This window comes from Schistocerca americana, chromosome 1 (genome assembly GCF_021461395.2).
Source record: "Schistocerca americana isolate TAMUIC-IGC-003095 chromosome 1, iqSchAmer2.1, whole genome shotgun sequence".
Taxonomy (NCBI): Eukaryota; Metazoa; Arthropoda; class Insecta; order Orthoptera; family Acrididae; genus Schistocerca; species Schistocerca americana.
The window spans coordinates 916146987-916167068 of NC_060119.1; the positions used below are offsets into that span (position 1 = coordinate 916146987).

Sequence of the window (20082 nt, forward strand, 5' to 3'; positions counted from 1 at the left end):
GCCATCATCACCAGAGAATGCGGAAGGATGTCTTGTGGTGGCACACAATTGCTGTCATCGTGAAGTCCTCTTCTTCTTCTTCTTCTTCTTCTGTCTCTGATAGATTGCGATCTGTTGAATATGGCTCAAACTCAGGTTTCTTGCCACCCAAACGGCGGCTCTGTCATGGCCTGATGGGAGGCACTGTGTTGTCGATAATGTGCGGTATCACAAGTTCTGATACCCAGCGTCTCCACCAGAATAATGTCACGTAGAGGAAGGTTTAAGTAGATGAATGACAAACACTAACTTCACTCAATGGAACGTTTACTCAGCACTTGTACATACAAGAGCACAGAGCGAACTGCCTCTGGCCAGAATACATATGGTATATATACAGCTACAGAACATTCCAGTACAGTGCTTCTTGCCATTTGTGGATACTTCTAGGATGTACTTGAACTGAATATAGAAATTAAAATTTTTCAGTTCAGGTGAGTTTTGAACTCGGGACCCTCCATGCAACAATCTAGTATCATAATCACTAGATTACGGCAACTGCACTGCTTGGCTTCTTCTCCAACAACATTGTTCCAAAGCAAATTATTGAATGAAAATATACAAAGTTAGCCAACTTAAATTTTTTTGTATTGCTAACATTTCATTATTGTTTCCTTGCAAATGGAGAGATCTGTGATGCAGCCATCAGTACTATTAATTGCAAGAGAAATACTGTCATTGAAGCTATGACAAAGAGAAGGGGAAGGAGGGCATGGACAGAGACAGGGAGGAGAAGTAGGTTGCATACATATTTAGCAATTGCAAAGCATTATCAGGTTTGCTAGTGTTGCGTAAGTTGGATCACACAAGTTAGTAAGGATGCCACTACACTGGAAAAAATAAAATAAATTAAGATAAAATAAAACTGTTGCCTCCTCAGGTTCACTGTGTGGCTGCTGTTTATTTGCTATTAGTAGCTTAATGTTTATTTGATTACAGACGAATTTTTTACAGAAAAAATTTTTTTGTGCTGAAATAAGTACTGAGTCCTATTTCTAGAACATTATTACACTTCATACAATTTTTTAACAAACGTTGCTACTTGTAATGTGATGAACAGAATTTTTCAGTTGCTTTCACACACCAACACTGAAATGACACTAAAGTTTATGTGTGGCAAGTAAAACAATAAACACATTCCCTAATTACACTCTCCTTCCAAGTAGGCAGTCATATCAAAACGAACATACTGTGTACAATAAATATAATTTGGAAATAACACAATCCACAATCCTTGTTACTTGTGTAATTCAGTGGATCTGACACAAGAAATTGATTAATGTGAGGTAATGTTGATTGTTTACCGAAGTAAATTAATTTTGCATTTTATTTCAGGGTCAGTCCAGATACTGACAGAAAGCCTTTGTCACAGCCATCTCTTCATTTTCCAATTACAAACCAGCCACCACAATCTCAGTGCTACGTATCAACAGGAGGAAGTCATAAATTTGTTGAATCGCCACCAAATTTTCGACAAAATGACCAGATATCCTATCCACTGATCTACAACTATCTTGCTTCCACCGAAGAGCAGGTATAACTAATATTATATGTATTAATATAACACAAAGTAAGCAGATTGTTAAAACTGCAGTTGAGAGGAGTACATTTGAGGAGTTCTAACGGGGCTTCGGCATACATTGAAATCGCTAATCATATTAATACTGTCACAATGAAAATAAATTTGTGCGGTATAACTTATTGAACGATATATTCAGTAAATTGCTAGTTTTGAGTGAAGCCTCTTAAGAATCTGGAAATTACAGAAAGCTTGTAACCAAAATAGTTTGGTTAATTCAGTTGAAATTTTTTCAGTAGAGTGATGTTTATTTTTTCTTAAAAAAGTGACCTGGATGGTATTTGTCTTTCTTTTCAGCAGTACAGCGCATTCTCATAAACAGCGCAGAAAGAATTAGTCTAATATTGCAGGAGACCTTCTGTGAAGTTCGGAAGGTAGTAGACTAGGTACTGGCAGAAGTAAAGCTATGAGAACAGGGTGTGAGTTGTGCTTGGGTAGCGCAGACAGTAGAGCACTTGCCGGGAAAGGCAAAGGTCCCAAGTTCAAGTCTCTGTCTAGCACCCAATTTAAATCTTTCAGGAAGTTTCATGAATGAAAGTGTTTGTATTTACTGTGTATGCACTGCACAAACATATTTCCAGGGAAATGTGATGGAATCATGATGATGATTGTGTTTGGTGAAAATAAGGCTGATCAGAATTAGATATATGTAATGAATTAAAGCCACTTCAATGCAGTAAGTATTTGAAGTTGTTAAGTGAGAGAATTAGGTCACTTTCCAAGAAGGAAATCTGCAGTTACCCACTTTATGAAGCTGTAAATCGTCATTCACAGCGCCGAGTAAAGCTGCAATCTTCATGGGGGGCCGGAAGATCACTTTAGCACAGTGTTTCTCAAGAATACGGCCTATCTTAGAGGAAAGAGCACCCAATAAGGGCAAAAATGCACTAGATCTGAAGGACTTACTATCTTCTTCCCCATATTCTAGGTTTTGCATTGAATGCTCTACGAATCTGTTGTGGAGAACGTCCATTTGATTTAAAAATGCTTTTGAGGTATGTGAGCTCTTCTTGCAGATTGCCATTATCGGATATTCAGTGTGTCGTATGCACTAAGGTCTTGAGGACACCTACGATCTGTGAAGGGTAACGGCAGCTACTGGCATGAAGATATAGATTTGTGTGTGTTGATTTCTGATACACGCATGTCCTAATGTGTCATCAACATTATGGTGAATGACAACATCCAAAAAGGGTAGGCAGCCATCTTTTTCTATTTCCATAGTAAATTTGATGCTAGCATGGATGGAATTCAAATGCTCAAGAAATCGATGTAATTCATCCATCACATGTGTACCTCCAGGAGACCATTGGTTTAAAACTTGCTGAGTCCAGTGCCTTGTCCTTGAAGTCTTCCATGAATAAAGAAAGTCATCAAGTTTTATGGTCTTCCTAAAGTTCACAAGATGGGCAAGGATGAGCGTCTAATAGGACTTGTCTATGAGACCTATAATGAGCACTATTGGTTCACCAACGTATTTTGCTGCCAAATATTGAGCTTCTTTATTAAAACAGTTGGTAGGAAAATGTAGTCACCACATTCGTAATTCTATGGATTTTACCCAGAGACTTAGCAATGTCAGGCTAAATAGTATGGATGTGCTGCTAAGTTTTGATGTGGTATCATTATACACCAAGGTACCTTTAAAGGACTCTTTATCTCTTATTGGCCAACATTTTGATAAGAATATTATGGCCTTATTTGAACATGTGCTTTTATGTGGCTGCATGCCCAAAATTTAATGGACTATATACCTATTTGTTAATATTGGTGCTATTCTGCTTTTCTAACTAATTTTTTGATCAATGAAAATAAATTTGGGTTTATTGAGTTCAGATCTTACTAACTTAACGATCAATTTTATTAGTTTGCTAAGCCTCTGGTCACTAGAAATTCACAACGGGGTTAAGACCAACGTATCACCCTGCATGATTTGTTTGTTGTTGAAAACACAGAGCCAGTCTTCCTTTTAATACCATTTTGTCCTTTCAGTGTACATTTTCTGCTTGGGTTTCTCTTGATAAAATGTGTTCAGAATGTACATCTAGTTCTTCTCAGTGTATTCCACTAGAATTAGAATTAGCAATAATTGTTTGCTAGCATACTTTACTGGAGTAACAGTACAGCTTATTGTAGATCGTTAAAAAATATCATTCATTCAATGCTCTCATTTATTTTGGACACATTGTAGTTTCAATTATAAAGTAATGGTAAACAGCTCTGTGATCAGAAAATTACAAACACCCAAAGGTACTGAAAATAACACTAACTCAAGAGAGAAATATCCATATCAGATTCCTTACGGAAATTGTGAGAAGTCATACATAGGTCAAACAACATGCACCGTTCACGAGAGATGTGTGGAACATCAAAGATACACATGCTTATTACAGCCAGACAAGTCAGCTGTGGCCGAACTTCGTATTGCTACAGGTCATTCCATGAATTACCGTGATGTGAAGACTTTAACATCCACCTCTTCCTTTTGGGAATCTGTCTTCAAGGAAGCTATAGAGATTAGACTAGCTAATAATTTAATAAATGGAGATAATGGTTTTAATTTGGACGAAACATGGAATCTGGCTCTTGGGGTAATTAAACTGCAGAGAAGTCGTCATGGTGTCACCGCCACCGATCACACATCGATAAGCCAATTGAATGTCTGTACGCGTAAGCGTGTTTCTTTGCCGCCAACCAGAATTTGTGACCTGCATAAGCAGTGCTGCTGCAGTGAAGCATATAAGCCCATGTTTGGCATCTTGTTGTCAGTCTTGTGACTCATTCTGAGGATGGCCGGACGATATGCGGCTGAAATATCAGTGCATGAAATTTTATTTGCATGGCTGCATGCCCGAAATATAATGGGCTATTCATTACGCTGTGAGAAGTTGAAAATGCACATCAAATAGGTTTATGGTTCTGAGGAACACAAAAATTGCTTCAGCAACTATTATATTGAAAATAACTAGAGATGTATAGGAGCAAAACGGAACAAACAAAACAGAATTTTTGATAACACGAGACAGTTGAAGAAGAGATAAGAATTAAAAGTAACTTACTGACGAGTGATATTGTGAGAGTGAAATCATGAACACATTAAATGCCACTGTTAGGATGAAGTAGGAGACCTTATTAGGAGTGTTTGAAGATTTCTGAAAAATCTATTTATAGTGAACTTAAGAAAATAAACATGAAGATAATTGACTGTGTGAGTGGAGTGGTAGGGATATCTATTCAGCACGTAGAAAGAGGAAGAACCCTTGGTAATGACGCAATAACTTTTGAAATGAAAAATGCTGGTGGCGAAATTGTGAAAGCTAAAAAGATTTCATTACAATCTACAAATAGATACAGTACACTGTTACTCATATTACTGTATACATATATAGTAACTCCTCCATTCTTGTATCTAAATCTAAAGAAATTTGTGGTTTGTTCATATATGTGCAATTTTTTAATTTTCTTTCATGTTCTGTTTCGTCTTAATTAATATGTTTGGCAGCTCATCAGTTACCTACAGTAGAACTACTCCTACTTAAATTGCTGCATACTGCACTTTTTGATGTAAAATCTTTGGTCTGAAATTATGACTCACAATATTTTTATTAGCTATGTTATTTTTTCCTGTACCTCTGTGAATGAAAGATTGCTGTTACAGATTTGCTGCTTCATGCACTTTGTTCTTGTTTTGTTAATCTCCTGTGTCATGTTGACTGGGGAATGATTCCCTTTCTGGCTTTAACACTTATGCTGTTACTCCTGGTAGCAATAGGTTTTTCTCCTTTGATCTTCTCACTATCCTGTGGTGTACATTTCTGAGATACTGCTACACAAATACAGACTGCAGTTTGTCCCCAGTATATGGACATAGAACTTGTACATGATCTTCTGTTAACCAGTGTTCGTTTAGGCACATTATTTTGAAATTTACAGATTCCGAAAGCACAATATTACATTCATCAGTTTAAGAATATTTAATGTTTGGTACTTCTGCTGTTAAGCTATTGATATTTCAGTGCATCAGCAGAGAATGTTTGTTTTGTGTATAATTTCAGGTGCATCCTGCCTTTGGTATCTGTTCTTTTTATTTGCTGTTTGTACCTTTGCTTTGTCGCCGCAATCGGAATTAATCAGTTTCCCTTGCCTTTTAGGATTTTACACACATCTATGAACATTTTACTAAAATTCACAGAGTTTAACCAGTTTAGGTGTAGTCCCTCTTTCACCAAACATTTATCATGTAAAAACTTGAGAGTAAATGAAGACTTTCCCAAGTCTGTTGCAGTGTTTCCTAGAGCCTTTATTTTTTCCATTGACTTATCACTTGCTGATCTTTTGTGATTAATGCCACAAATTACCAGCCTAGAGGTTGTGTACACAATTTTTGTTGATTTAATCAGATTTCTTGTTTCAGTCAAGATTTCTACGTCACTGCAACTACAGATGGAATTCGTGTCCATGTGGATTAAAGCACATCTGTAGTTGGCAGGAGGCCAACTTGTAATTTTGTTAGCATTTTTGACTATACTAATTTTCACACTCAGTATGTTTTTAAAATGTTTGGTTAGCTGATTTATTGGATTCCAAGTTGAACGTTGACTGTACAGTTGGCACAATAACATTTTTAACTAAGAGTAATCTGTTAAGGAGAATTCATTTTTGTTACCTCCTTTCTTTGTTTCACTTTACACGTATGCCTTTTTTACTATAGGTAACTGTTTCCTATTTGTATTTATCACTTGCTGTTTCACGGACAGAGTTTTCTAATATTATTAAGTGTATGACATGTATGAGTCTGCTAATATGACGTTGCTCAGTAATTGGTTGTTTTCCACACACACGGGCAGGATTTTCTGTCACTAACTAGTTTATCATTTACTTGTTTTAGCATTAAATGTACTGTTTTCAGCATCTCATTATCATTTTGAAGCAACTTAATAATTACTTCTTACAAACTGACTGTGCTTAAGGGTTTAACCATTTTAGTATGTAAAAAAAATACAGATATGACCATGAGGAATCATCTTTTGTGAGATTTAGAGTCACTTTTGCACACTTTTAGTGGGAGGTAACTTTTTTGAGTGGCACAGTCAAGTTGGCACAAGAGTTTAGTACTTTGGTTTATCTGGCAGACAGAATGGTCAGTTTGCCTGTTTTCACTGATGATGTTGTGTACAGAAGATGGCAAGGGTGACTGACTGTATGTTTACATAAGATGCCCTAGACAAAATTTCTGGTTGGTATGATGCATGGCAGCTAGCTCTTAATGTAGAAAAATGTAAGTTGATGCACATGAGTAGAAAAACAAACTCGTAATGTTCGGATACAGTATGGAATGATAACATAGGTACAGTTGCGGGTAAACTAGGTGGTAACTTTGCACTGTCCCAGTACTCTACCAATAAACCAGCCAGTCTCCTAAAGAGATTGCTTACAAGTCACTCGTGTGACCCATTCTAGAATACTGCTCAAGTGTGTGGGACCCTTAGCAGAGAGGACTAACAGGGGATATTGAATATGTACAGAGAATGACAGAATGAATGGTCACAGGTTTGTTTAATTCATAGGAGAGTGTCACAGAGATGCTGAAGGATGTGAAATGACATACTCTTGAAGTCAGCCTTAAACTATCCCAAAAAAGTCTGTTAATGATTTTTCAGGAATTGGCTTTAAATTATTACTCTAGGGATATATTACAACCCCCTACATGTCGCTCACATGGGAATTGTGAGAATAAGATTAGAATAATTATTGCATGCGCAGAGGCATTCAACCTTCCCTTGCTCCACACATGAATGGAACAGGAGGAAACCCTAATAACCAGTACAATGGAATGTACCCTCTGCCTTGCTCCTCACAGTATGTAGATGTAGATATGGATGTGGTAGTGTCCTGCTTGACACAGTCGTGCCATTTAAATACCTGGGCCTAACATATCAAAGTAATATGAAATGTAATGAGCATGTCAGAATTGTGGTAGGGAAGGCAAATGGTCGATTTTGGTTTATTGGGAGAATTTTAGGAAAGTGTAGAAGGCAAATAGTCAATTTTAGGAAAGTGTAGGTCATCTGTAAAGGAGACTGCATATAGGATGCTAGTGTGACATATTCTTGAGTAATGTTCAAGTGTTTGGGATCCACACCAGGTCAGATTGAAAGAAGATATCAAAGCAATTCAGAGGCGAGCTGCAAGATTTGTTACCAGTAAGTTCGATCAACATGAAAGAGTTATAGATATGCTTCGAGAGCTCAAGTAAGAATCCCTGGAGGGAAGAAGACATTAATTTCAAAGAACGCTACTGAGAAAGTTTAGAAAACCGGCATTTGAAGCTGACTGCAGAACAATCCTACTACAGCAACATACATTTAGTGTAGGAACCACAAAGATAAGATCAAGAAATTGGGGTTAATATAGAAGCATATACATAGTTGTTTTTTTCTCACTCTATCTGCGAGTGGAACAAGAAAGGAAACAGCTAACTGTGGTGCAGGGTACCCTCTGCCAGACATCATATCATGGTTTACGGGGTGTATATGTAGATGTAGAAATACCATCACAACACATTGTATTACTTGTTCCAGCAACCTAATTATTTTTGTAATCTCTTGTTACTGATATCAGCTGATGGACTAAGGAATTATTGTACAAGCAAATCCATTGATTACTTCAAATGCTCCAATTCTGTCTCCGTATGTTTGCAGCTAATCTTAAGAAGAAATCATTGAAATTAGTGGCCAATGATATCAATATATTATCATATCTCTCATTGCTGCTGTTATCAGGGAATTTAGTATCTTTTTCTAATAACCCCATGAAGAACAGTACATTACTTCCTGTGGAGCCTCTTCAGGTTTTGTTTAAAGGTAATTTTCTGTATTACACAAAGCTCTTCTTTCAACAAAAGATACGTTGATTGTAGATGTTGGCTATCCTTTTTTGGCTTTTAATGTAATTTTCCCTGACTTACAGGAAATCTGAATTTGTGGTGTTGTTAGAATATTGCTAGGAAATAATTGCTCATCTACTGTGTGCCCTTGATAAAGCTCTCATTTTGTATTCCATAAATGTACATTGAATAGTGGGACCGAGTGAACATTCTAATTTTGCAAAATTTTACTTTTTTTCTTTTCCTATCTAAATTAGATTGACACAGGTGCTATACTTCTCATCATTGTGACCAAACAGTGTAGTTGTCATAGGGCCTTTTTCTAGGTGTGCAATGTTCTTCTATTCCTATTTGATTTGTTTCTCACAGTAACACTCTGTTGGATAACAGTGCTGATTGAGGCACCTGTTGTTACTGTTGGAAATGACATTCGAATTGCAATCTCATTGTCCAGTGTCTTCCCAGTTATTTCTACTTAATTCTGTTAGTAACCTGTACAACAAAATGCAAATCCTCATTCTCAAACATGCATGGAAATCATTTTTGTGGCTTGTATTGTGGCTGTGTAAACCACGGTACACCTGAAGTTCATGTTTATTATTCACTGCAAACATTCAAGCACATGCCGAGAAAGTGGCAGGCTCTGGAACAATGAAAATATCTAAGTTATCACATCAGAATACTGTAGTTTCTTTAGACTGCAGGGAGTGGATGTATGCAAAATAATCCCAAACCTTGGTCTTCCAGTCTTCATGATGTGAGTTACTTAAAAGTGTAAAAAGTGGAAAATTGCTTCCATTACGTGTGAGAGGCAAGGTTCAATGTTTGAGTACTGGTCTGGTGCACAGTATGTGCTTGGGTAGTGCAGCAGGTAAGAGCATTGCCATGAAAAGCTAGATGCATGTTCAAGTCGTAGATCAGGAAACAGTTTCAATTGCACAGTGAAAGATTCGTTATGCAATTAATTTCCTGTTTAATTTTTGATAACCCCCTCGTAGCTGGCTATGGAGCAGAACACTATAAAGATTTTGATACACATTGTTTCATTTTGTGTCTTGTTATTAATTCCTACTTCTGATGCAGATGATATATTATTGCTTGCTATGAATTATCAGGAGATTAAGATTCAAAAAGTTTGCTATGAACCAGATAGTTAACCATATCAGGTACTTCATACATTGTCTTAGATGGCTTAGTTTGGATCCATAGTCTGTATCCTTATGTCACAAGTAAACATTTGTTTCTGAATGCCACTTCACAGTCAATAAAAATTCATAAATGTAATTAAATTTCAAAATAATGTTACAATAAACCCTATTGAGATGTCAAATTGTGTCAACAGTTGTTCTGAAAAGGTGCGGTATAGATATAGGAGCCTATCGAGACAAAGCAAATTTTATAAGCTTGGGAAATAACCAGAATACACCCTGTAAAGAGTTTGAAAAAAAAATCACCCAAAGGGATGTGTAAAATGAAATATTGTCTTTAAGAAAGAAATCCCCATGTGTATGAGATGAAATACCCACTTCTGTAATCAAGAATATGTATAATATCATTTCACAACCCCTGGCAGTTATTATAAATCAATCTTTTGAATAGAGATGTTTTCCAGATGTACTGAAATATGCCGATATGAAACTATTATTTGAAAAGGGATTGACAGAAGATATGGGGAATTACTGCCCTCTCTCTCTTCTGTTGTCTTCTGTACAGTTTTTGAAAAGGTTGCAGCAAAACAAATTCAAAAAATTATTACTTCAAATGACATATATTAAAAAAACAGTTTGCATTCCAACAGGGAAAAAAATCACTTTAATTGCTGTCAATGAGTTTACTCAAAGAATATGATCCACATTAGATAAGGGTGAAAAGATCACAGGAATATTCTGTGATCTGACAAAGCCTTTGATTCAGTGAAGCACTCCCTATGTCTCCACAAATTACACCTATATAGAATTAGGGACATTGCTTTACAGTGGTTCAACTCTTTCCTAACAGAAAGGAAAAAGGAGTAATTGTAGCTTCAAATTAAAGAAATTACTGAAAAACTTGAAAACGATTTTCCAAGGAGTCTCATAAAGTTCAATATTGGGTGTGTCTCTATTCCTTTTCAACATAAACGACCTACCACGCGCTATTGATCTTCATTCAGTTTTATCTGCTGGTGATGCATCAGCTCTGAGGTAACTGAAAAAGTTCCTGAAAGTGTAAAAAATACTCCACATAAAATTTAATCTTGGTTCCATCAAAATGGGCTAAAACTAAATGTAACTAAAACCAAAATGATGCAATTAGAAGCTAAATCATTAGAAGAGAATGAAATAAAGGTAACTTGCAATAATCAGGATATCACAGAAGCAAATCATTTTACATTCTAAGGCCTTAATATTGATAAAAATCTAAATTGGAAGGTACACATTGACCATATAGCAAATAAATTTAATAGATCAGTATTTGCAATGTGTATTTTGGCAGTTGCCACAAACATAGACGCCAGAATGGTAGTCTACTATGAGTCAATTATTCATTGTGGCATAATCTCCTGGGGAAATTCAACAAATGTTATCAGACTCCTTGTGTTACAAAAGAGAATAATTAGGAGCATGTGTGTTGCCCCCCCTGCGGGTTCGGGGGTTAGAATAGGCCGGCGGTATTCCTGCCTGTCGTAAGAGGCGACTAAAAGGAGTCTCACATGTTTCGGCCTTATGTGATGGTCCCCTCTCGGGTTTGACCTCCATCTTTCTAAATTTATCCGAAGAGCGAGCCAATTGGGGAAGGGCACCTTACATGGTGCACTGTATCCGTCGTGCAATTAGACCTTTAGCTGGATTTCTCGTCGTTGCAATGGTGTTCCGCTCGTTTTCGATCTCTTGGGCGAGGATACGTCCCTGGGTGCGATTACCACGCTGCCCTCTGCAGTGTTTCTTTTCACTGCGACAACGACCTTGGACATTTTTGCACCTAAGATCCAGCACGGTAGCCAGCCCGTTGTGGTGGGGCCGCCATGTACCCTCTTGGTTGTAGCCCCCTGACAACACAGGGATCGCTCTACTGATGCCTGCGCTGTTAACTCCCCACGTATGCCAAGGAGTAGATGCCTATCCTCCTGGGGTATCGGGACTCCCGGCAACGGCCATCCTGCCAGGTGGCCTTTGCTGTGGCTGGGTGGCGCCCGTGGGGAGGGCCCTTGGTCGGAGTAGGTGGCATCAGGGCGGATGACCCGCAATGAAGTGTGGTACATCATCTCTCGCTGGCGGCCAGCCGGCAGCAGTCTCTAAGCGTTCTCAGGCTCAATTTAATGCTCAGAAGTACGATCCGAAAACGTTCCCCTCCCTGGCCACGCCGTGGGAAGAGTGTAAGTCTCAGGATGGAGGTAACAGTTATTCGCCCCGATTCTTAGTTTGTACGAGAGCTGATGGGGAGTCTTTTCTCTCCACAAAGCCTCAGTTCTTCGTCGAGCATTTAGAGGACAAGTTTGGGGAGGTGGAGGGCTTGTCTAAAATGCGCTCTGGGTCAGTACTGATACAAACGGCATCCTCCGCCCAGTCACGCAGGTTACTTGCTTGTGACAAGTTGGGGGATGTTAACGTTACTATTACGCCACATAAGAGTTTAAATATGGTCCAGGGTGTTATTTTCCATAGGGACCTCCTTTTGCAGTCTGATGACGAGCTGCGCGCCAACTTAGAACGTAGAGGTGTTCATTTCGTCCGGCGCGTTCATCGGGGTCCGAGGGACAATCAGGTTGCTACCGGTGCCTTCATCTTGGCCTTCGAGGGTGATACGTTACCGGAAAAGGTCAAGGTGATGGTCTACCAATGTGACGGCAAACCCTATATCCCTCCCCCAATGCGGTGCTTCAAGTGCTGGAAGTTCGGCCATATGTCTTCCCGCTGCACTTCCAGCCTCACATGTCGAGATTGCAGACGCCCATCTCATCCCGATACTCCATGTGCCCCGCCTCCCATCTGCGTCAACTGCGGGGAGCATCATTCACCTTGCTCGCCAGACTGCAAAGTCTTTCAGAAAGAGCGCAAAATCATGGAATATAAGACCCTGGACCGGCTGACCTATACTGAGGCCAAGAGGAAATATGACAGACTCCATCCTGTGAAAATGACATCTTCTTATGCAGCTGCTACAACACCTGTGCTAGCCCCATCAGTTTCGAGACTTCCAGCCAGCTCGATAAGCAGTAAGACTCCTCCTGCCCCTTGCCAGTGGGGGGCTCTACCCACCGGGTTGCTCCTGCGCCACCTACCTCAGGGGCAACACCATCCCCCCCATCAGGGACGTCCGTCCCTGCTTCTAAGCCGGAGAAGTGTCCAACTTCTTCGGCTTCTCACGCTTGCAAGGGGTCCCTCGGGTCCCTCCCTTCCCAGGTTTCCACCAGTGGGAAGGCTGACGAACGACAGTGGCGTAAGTGCCCGCAATCAGCTGGTCGACGGGCTTCACGATCCTCCTCAGTCCCGGAGACTGAATCGGTGAAGCCCTCCCAGCCAGTTAAACCCAAGGAGCAGCGTGAGAAATCAAAGAAGAAGAGCTCTAAGCCCAAGGAACTCGCGGTGGCAGCCACCCCACCGCCACCTTCCAGATCTGCGTCTGAGGACGAGGTGGAGATCCTGGCGTCCGCTGAGGACCTCGATCTCGCCGGTGCCTCAGACGCCATGGATAGCGCTAGCACGGGTGCTCAATCGGAGGCAGCAGGTGACCCAGCGGCGTAATCTGCCTTCCCAGTCCCGTCACGCCTTCGTCCGCCATGGTCACTACCATTCTCCAGTGGAACTGCAGCGGTTTCTTCCACCATTTAGCTGAGCTCCGCCAACTTCTCAGCCTTCGCCCTTTCTTCTCCATTGCTCTCCAGGAAACTTGGTTTCCAGCGATGCGAACCCCCGCCCTCCGTGGCTATCGGGGTTATTATAAGAACCGAGCAGCTTATGAAAGGGTGTCTGGTGGCGTCTGCATATATGTGCTTCACACTCTGCACAGCGAGTCTGTCCCTCTCCAGACGCCTTTAGAGGCTGTCGCTGTACACGTGTGGACGCCACAGGCTGTTACCGTCTGCAGTCTTTACATTCCACCGGATCGTGATGTCTCGCAGCCTGTCCTGGCTGCACTGGTCGCCCAATTGCCGCCACCTTTCTTACTATTGGGCGACTTCAACGCCCATAACCCTCTGTGGGGTGGGTCAGTGGCCACAGGTCGGGGCGCCATCGTTGAGCATTTATTGTCGCAGCTCGATCTCTCGCTGTTAAATGATGGTGCCTTCACACACTTCAGTGTGGCGCATGGCACCTACTCCGCCATTGACCTTTCCATCTGTAGCCATAGCCTCTTACCATCTGTCCAATGGAGTGTGCATGACGACCTGTGTGGTAGTGACCACTTTCCGCTCTTTTTGTCACTACCACAGCGTCACTCTTCTGGGCGCCCTAGCAGATGGGCTATGAATAAGGCTGGCTGGGATTTGTTCTCCTCCACTGCCGCTTTTGAGCCTCTCTCTACTGATGACATTGATGCGGTGGTTCAATCGGTCACCACCGGCATCGTTACTGCCGCCGAATCTGCCATTCCCCGTTCTTCTGGGTCTCCTCGGCGGAAGGCTGTTCCTCGGTGGTCGCCTGAGATCGCTGAAGCGATTAAAGATCGCCGGCGGGCGCTCCAGCGTCACAAGCGACATCCCTCCTTAGCGCACCTTATCGCCTTCAAACGGCTGCGTGCGCGGGCCCGCCTCCTTATCCGCCAAGGCAAGGAGGAGTGCTGGGAGCGGTATGTGTCCACCATTGGCCTCCATGTCACTCCCTCGCGGGTCTGGGCCAAGATTCGACGCGTCTACGGCTATCGGACCCCTGCCAGCGTCCCTGCGCTCTCACTGCGAATTACCCCCAGGCCTTCCGCTCCGTTAAAGAGCGGCTGGAACGTCGGAGCCTTTCGTTTCGCACCAACCACCCGGAATCTTACAATGCTCCATTCAGTGAGTGGGAATTTCGCAGTGCCCTAGCTGCTTGCCCTGATACCGCTCCTGGGCCAGATGGCATCCACTGTCAGATGCTGAAACACCTTTCAGTGGACTGCCAGCGGCGCCTTCTCGATCTTTACAACCGTCTTTGGGTCGAGGGGGAGTTTCCGTCGCAATGGCGGGAAGGCATTGTCATCCCCGTTTTGAAACCTGGAAAGACCCCTCTGGAGGTGGACAGCTACCGTCCCATTAGCCTCACCAACGTTCCTTGCAAGTTGCTTGAACGGATGGTGAGCCGGCGTTTGCATTGGGTACTGGAGTCTCGGGGCCTTCTGGCTCCGTCTCAGGGTGGGTTCCGTAGAGGCCGCTCCGCCACCGACAATCTGGTGAGCCTGGAGTCGGCCATCCGTACTGCTTTTGCCCGCCATCAGCACCTGGTCGCTGTCTTTTTCGACATGCGGAAGGAGTACGATACGACATGGCGTCATCACATTCTTTCTACGCTTCATGGATGGGGTCTTCGGGGTCCTCTGCCGATTTTTATCCGCAATTTTCTGTCGTGTCGTACCTTCCGCATGCAAGTCGTGGCCTCGTATAGTTCCTCCCACGTCCAGGAGAATGGTGTGCCACAGGGCTCTGTTTTAAGTGTCTGTCTGTTTTTAATAGCCATTAACGGGCTTGCTGCGGCCGTGGGAAATTCTGTCTCCGCTTCCCTGTATGCTGACGACTTCTGCCTTTACTACAGCTCTACTGGCATTGCAGCTGTTGAACGTCAGCTACAGGGCGCTATCCGTAAGGCGCAGTCTTGGGCTGTAGCGCATGGGTTTCAGTTTTCGGCAGCAAAGACCCGCGTTATGCATTTCTGCCGGCGCCGAACAGTCCATCCTGAGCCACGGCTTTATCTTGCCGACGAACTCCTTGCTGTGGTGGAGACCCACAGGTTTTTGGGGGTGGTTTTCGATGCCCGGTTGACTTGGCTGCCTCATATCCGGCAGCTTAAACAGACGTGTTGGCGGCATCTAAACACTCTGAGATGCTTGAGCCACACCCGCTGGGGCGCCGACTGCTCTACCCTGTTGCGGCTCTACCAGGCATTAATCCAGTCCCGTCTGGAATATGGGAGCCTGGCTTATGGCTCAGCATCCCCATCTGCGTTACGGGTGGTGGACCCAATTCTCCATAGCGGGATACGCCTTGCCACTGGTGCTTTCCGCACCAGCCCTGTGGACAGCGTACTAGTGGAGGCAGGTGTACCTCCACTGCGGGTACGACGCCAACAATTACTGGCTGCTTATACTGCCCATGTTTTTAGTTTGCCCGGGCATCCAAATTACCGTGTCCTGTTCCCGTAGTCGGTCGTCCATCTGCCGGACCGTCGGCCCCGGTCGGGTTGTCCGATCGCCGTACGCGTCAAGGAGCTTCTCTGCGGGCTTGGGTTTTTCCCTGTTCCACCTCCTTTCCAGGCGCCTCTGCGTACACCCCCGTGGTGTGTTCCTCGCCCTTGCCTTCGGCTCGACTTGGCACAGGGCTCGAAGGACTCGGTCCCTCCAGAGGCCTTCCGCCGCCGCTTTTATTCCATCCTTGCCACGTATCAGGGCTCTGGAATTGTTTACACCGACGGTTCGATGGTTGCTGGTCGTGTCGGGTATGCGCTAATTCTAGGGGACCATTCCGAACAACGGTCCTTGGCGGCTGGCTGCAGTGTTTACACTGCTGAGCTAGTCGCCATCTTTCGAGCCCTAGAGTATATCTGCTCCTGCTCAGGTGAGTCCTTCGTGATCTGTAGCGATTCCCTGAGCGGTTTACGAGCTCTCGACCAGTGTTTTCCTCGTTCTCATCTGGTGATGGCTATCCATGAGTCCCTGCACACTCTTGCGCATTGCGGCCACTCTGTGGTCTTTGTGTGGACCCCCGGTCATGTCGGTATCCCGGGCAATGAACATGTTGACCGCCTGGCGAAAGAGGCCACGTGTAAACCATCTCTGGATGTTGGCCTCCCAGAGACTGATTTGCGGGCAGTCCTCCGCCGAAAAGTTTTTGCGCTTTGGGACACTGAATGGCGCGATCGGATTACACCCAATAAACTCCGTGCCATTAAGGAGACGACGACTGTTTGGCGGTCATCCCTGCGAGCCAACCGCAGGGACTCCGTCGTCCTTTGTCGGCTCCGCATTGGCCACTCCTGGCTAACACACTGTTATTTACTGCGCCGGGAGGACCCCCCCCCCCCCCCCCCCCCCTCTGTGTCGCTGTGGGGCAGCTTTGACAGTGGCCCACATTCTGTTGGCCTGCCCCCTTTTAGCTGTGGTCAGGCAGACATTTGTGCTGCCTGATACGCTCCCTGCCCTTTTAACAGACGACTCCACTATGGCTGACTTAGTTTTACGTTTTATTCGGGCAGGGGGATTTTATCATTTAATCTGAGTGTTTCTGTTTTATTTTATTGTTTTGTGTTGATTCTGGCCTTTGGCCTCTGATTTTCAACTGATTTTTTTTAATGTGTTTCTAAGTGGTTGGCTTTTCCTTTTTATTTCTATGGTCGGCCAACCACCGTCACACTCTGTGTGGTTTTAGTTCGTTTTGTCTTGTCCTTGTCTCAGTTTCTCTTGTTCTGTATCGTCTGTGATCTCTTCTGTTCCTCGTTTTTATTCTCTGTGGGTGTTCTTTGTCTTTGAAAAAAGGGACCGATGACCATAGCAGTCTGGTCCCTTTACTCCCCCCAAACCAACCAACCAACCAACCATGTGTGTTGCCAGACAATGGATATCCTGTTGACCCCTGTTAAAAGATTAAATACTATGTATTCCCTCCATTTACAAGTACGAGGAGATGGCATTATTCCTGTGCAAAAATCAGCGTACAGTAAACTCTTTCCATTTTCACCACAACTACAGCACTTGTCACAGGAGGCGTTTTCAACTCCTGATATGCCACTTAAAATTCTACTCCCAAATGTCAAGAGTATATATGATGATTACAATTACAATTACAATAAAATAAAATGTACTAATATATTAAACATGGAACTTGGGTCACTGAAAAGATTAATCCACTCTTCTGGTGCAAGAATTCATTGAGGTCAGTTTCACAGTTTCAACAAGGGAATTAAACATTTTATTTTTATATACTGAAAACTGCAGTATGTATTTGTGTAGCAGTATTAAAATAATATAAACTATTCTATTACTCTTCAAAAACTGTTTCTAATTTTAAATCTTGACATGTCTACTGTACAGCAATGAAATGATTTGAGAAGATTCTTTAAGAGAGGAATAAATAAAGATATTTGAGGATACATTCTTCACTCAAGATTTAGTTTTATTCCTACGGTTCAGTCAGTGTGTGTGATCCATCTGCTAACTGTTATGAATTCCATTCATTGAAGAAAGGTGCCATTAATGTCTTAGAATTTTATGGTCAAAGTCAAGGCCTTCTCCAGAATGTTTGAACAAGATACTTTGATTATATCAGTTTTTATACTAGTGACACTTGCAAATTTCATTGCTTTGATACACACACTCAAAGGCCTAAATAAGTACCAGCTTTTAGTAGTATGATGGTTCAAGAATCTTGTTAGTGATTTTATTTCTGAAACTAATGTCTGTCTGTCTGTCGGTATAGGTCCTACAGTATCTGCTTGACTACATCAAATGCAGCCTTTATTATTGGAATTATTATTAACAGCTGTAATGTTTGCTGTCCTATGGGGGAATTGTTATCCAGTTGTTGTGGGATCCATGTGTTTGTCACAGCTGTTATTGAGAACTCAACTTCAGTTCTTCCACAAAGTTGTGCTAATTGGTGTTCAGTAATTATCCAAGTTGGTTTTTGCATTTTTAGTGTATTTTATTTTTGTGTGAAATAAAGGTTTTGCTTTTTTGATGAGACACTGCTGGGTTTTACAATTTTTGCAGTAGTTGAGTATTTACTCTTTAGTATAGCTTTTTTTTAAATTAGGAAGATGGTTGATCTTCCTTGTACAAGGTAGTTTAAGCCTATGTTTAGCAATCTTTTGTCACTCCTCCTCCTCCTCCTCCTCATCATCATCATCATCATCATCATAACCACCACCATCACCATCATCATCGACACTACAGCTTTTTTTGTGCCTTGGGTTTCTGTAGAAGATTATTCCTGTGTTTCATGTTCAGTGCCAAATTCCTCCAATTATGCATTCCAGTTTTCATTATGTCCTCGCTGACACATTCCTCCCATCTTAGCTTTGGTTTGTCAACTTTCTTGGTTTCATCAGGTGCTGCATTGAACATGTTTTTAAATCATTCTGTTGTTAGATCTCAGTACGAACCCTGTTGATTGTTATCAATATCTGGTTCATAAAATATTATATAAATAATTGTTTAACCTCATTCTCCAGACGCCATTTTTCTACTGGCCCAAGAATTTTTTTAAAGACCTCACTTTCAAATATTCCTAATCACTTTTCATCAAATTTTTTAAAATTTTTCAACAGAATATGTTAGCACTGGCTTCACTAAAGCTTTATACATTGTAACTTCAGTTTTTCTGAACATTAGCTTCAAAATCGGATGGTTTCTGAGGCCATGGTAACACTTGTTGGCAAACAATATTTACTTTTGGATTTTAGGGCTAACATTGTTCTTAAAGTTTGCCTCTGATCCACGGTAAGTGAAACTACATATAGCACCAAACTTATGTGAACCAGTTTCTTTTCATTTAGGTTCACTAGGATAATCTTTCTTAGTTAAAGGCGTATATGAGGCATGTTCAGAAAGTAAGTGTACAGCGACCAATATGAGCTTTGAATTAGAAGGTGAGAATTTTCCGGGCTGTGTTGTGACAAGAGGTTAATTACATGTTTTGAGCCATCCACCATCTTCTCCTGACTTGGTGCCTTCAGGTCATCGTCTTTTCACCTCGCTGAAGATAAATGAGTGGAATTAAATTTCCAACTGACGAGCAGTGGTGAAAGGAGGTTGCAGGAGAGTTCTAAGAGGAAGGCATAGAGAAGCTTGTTCCAAGGCTCACCATATGCACTGAATGGGGTGGTGATTATGTAGAAAAGTAGTCAACAAATGTATCAACAATATCCTATTTTTTCCTTCAAATACTTTTTTTCTAAAAAATAGATAAACATCTAGTACACTTACTTTCTGAACATGCCTTGTACTCAGATTTTGCTTGATTTATCTGTAGGTTTATCTTTCTAGCAGATATTTCAAAACTTGTAAAGGCTTCTTTCATTGCTCTTGGTCTTCCTATAATTCCTACAATTCTATCAATATCATCTGCATATTCCGGCACTTGAACTGATTTTTACAGGATAATCTGCCTTGTATTAGTGCCAGCATCTCTTACAACCTTAAAGTGATCAATTTATTAGGAATATCAAACTCTTCCATTCCTGTATACAGCTTCCTTCTGTCAATACTTTCATAGTCTGACATGAAGTCTATAAGGAGGTGATGTGTATCAATACCAAATCCCTTATAATTTTCTAGTATCTACTATATCATGAAGATCTGGTCAACAGCAGATATTCCTTGACAAAATCCATATTGATAAGTCACCAACAGCATTTTCAATGTAGAGTGAAAGCCTACTATAGGGTATGTTGGATAATATTTTATATGCAACATA

General features: G+C 41.9%; 1 protein-coding gene across 1 annotated transcript in view; it reads left to right on the plus strand.

Moving 5' to 3' along the window:
- LOC124595119 overlaps positions 1-20082 on the plus strand; it is a 379626-nt gene that overhangs the window by 295102 nt on the left and 64442 nt on the right. Inside the window, exon 7 of the mRNA XM_047133719.1 lies at positions 1375-1573. Coding sequence (XP_046989675.1) covers positions 1375-1573 — 199 coding nt within the window. The remainder of the gene's footprint in view (positions 1-1374; positions 1574-20082) is intronic.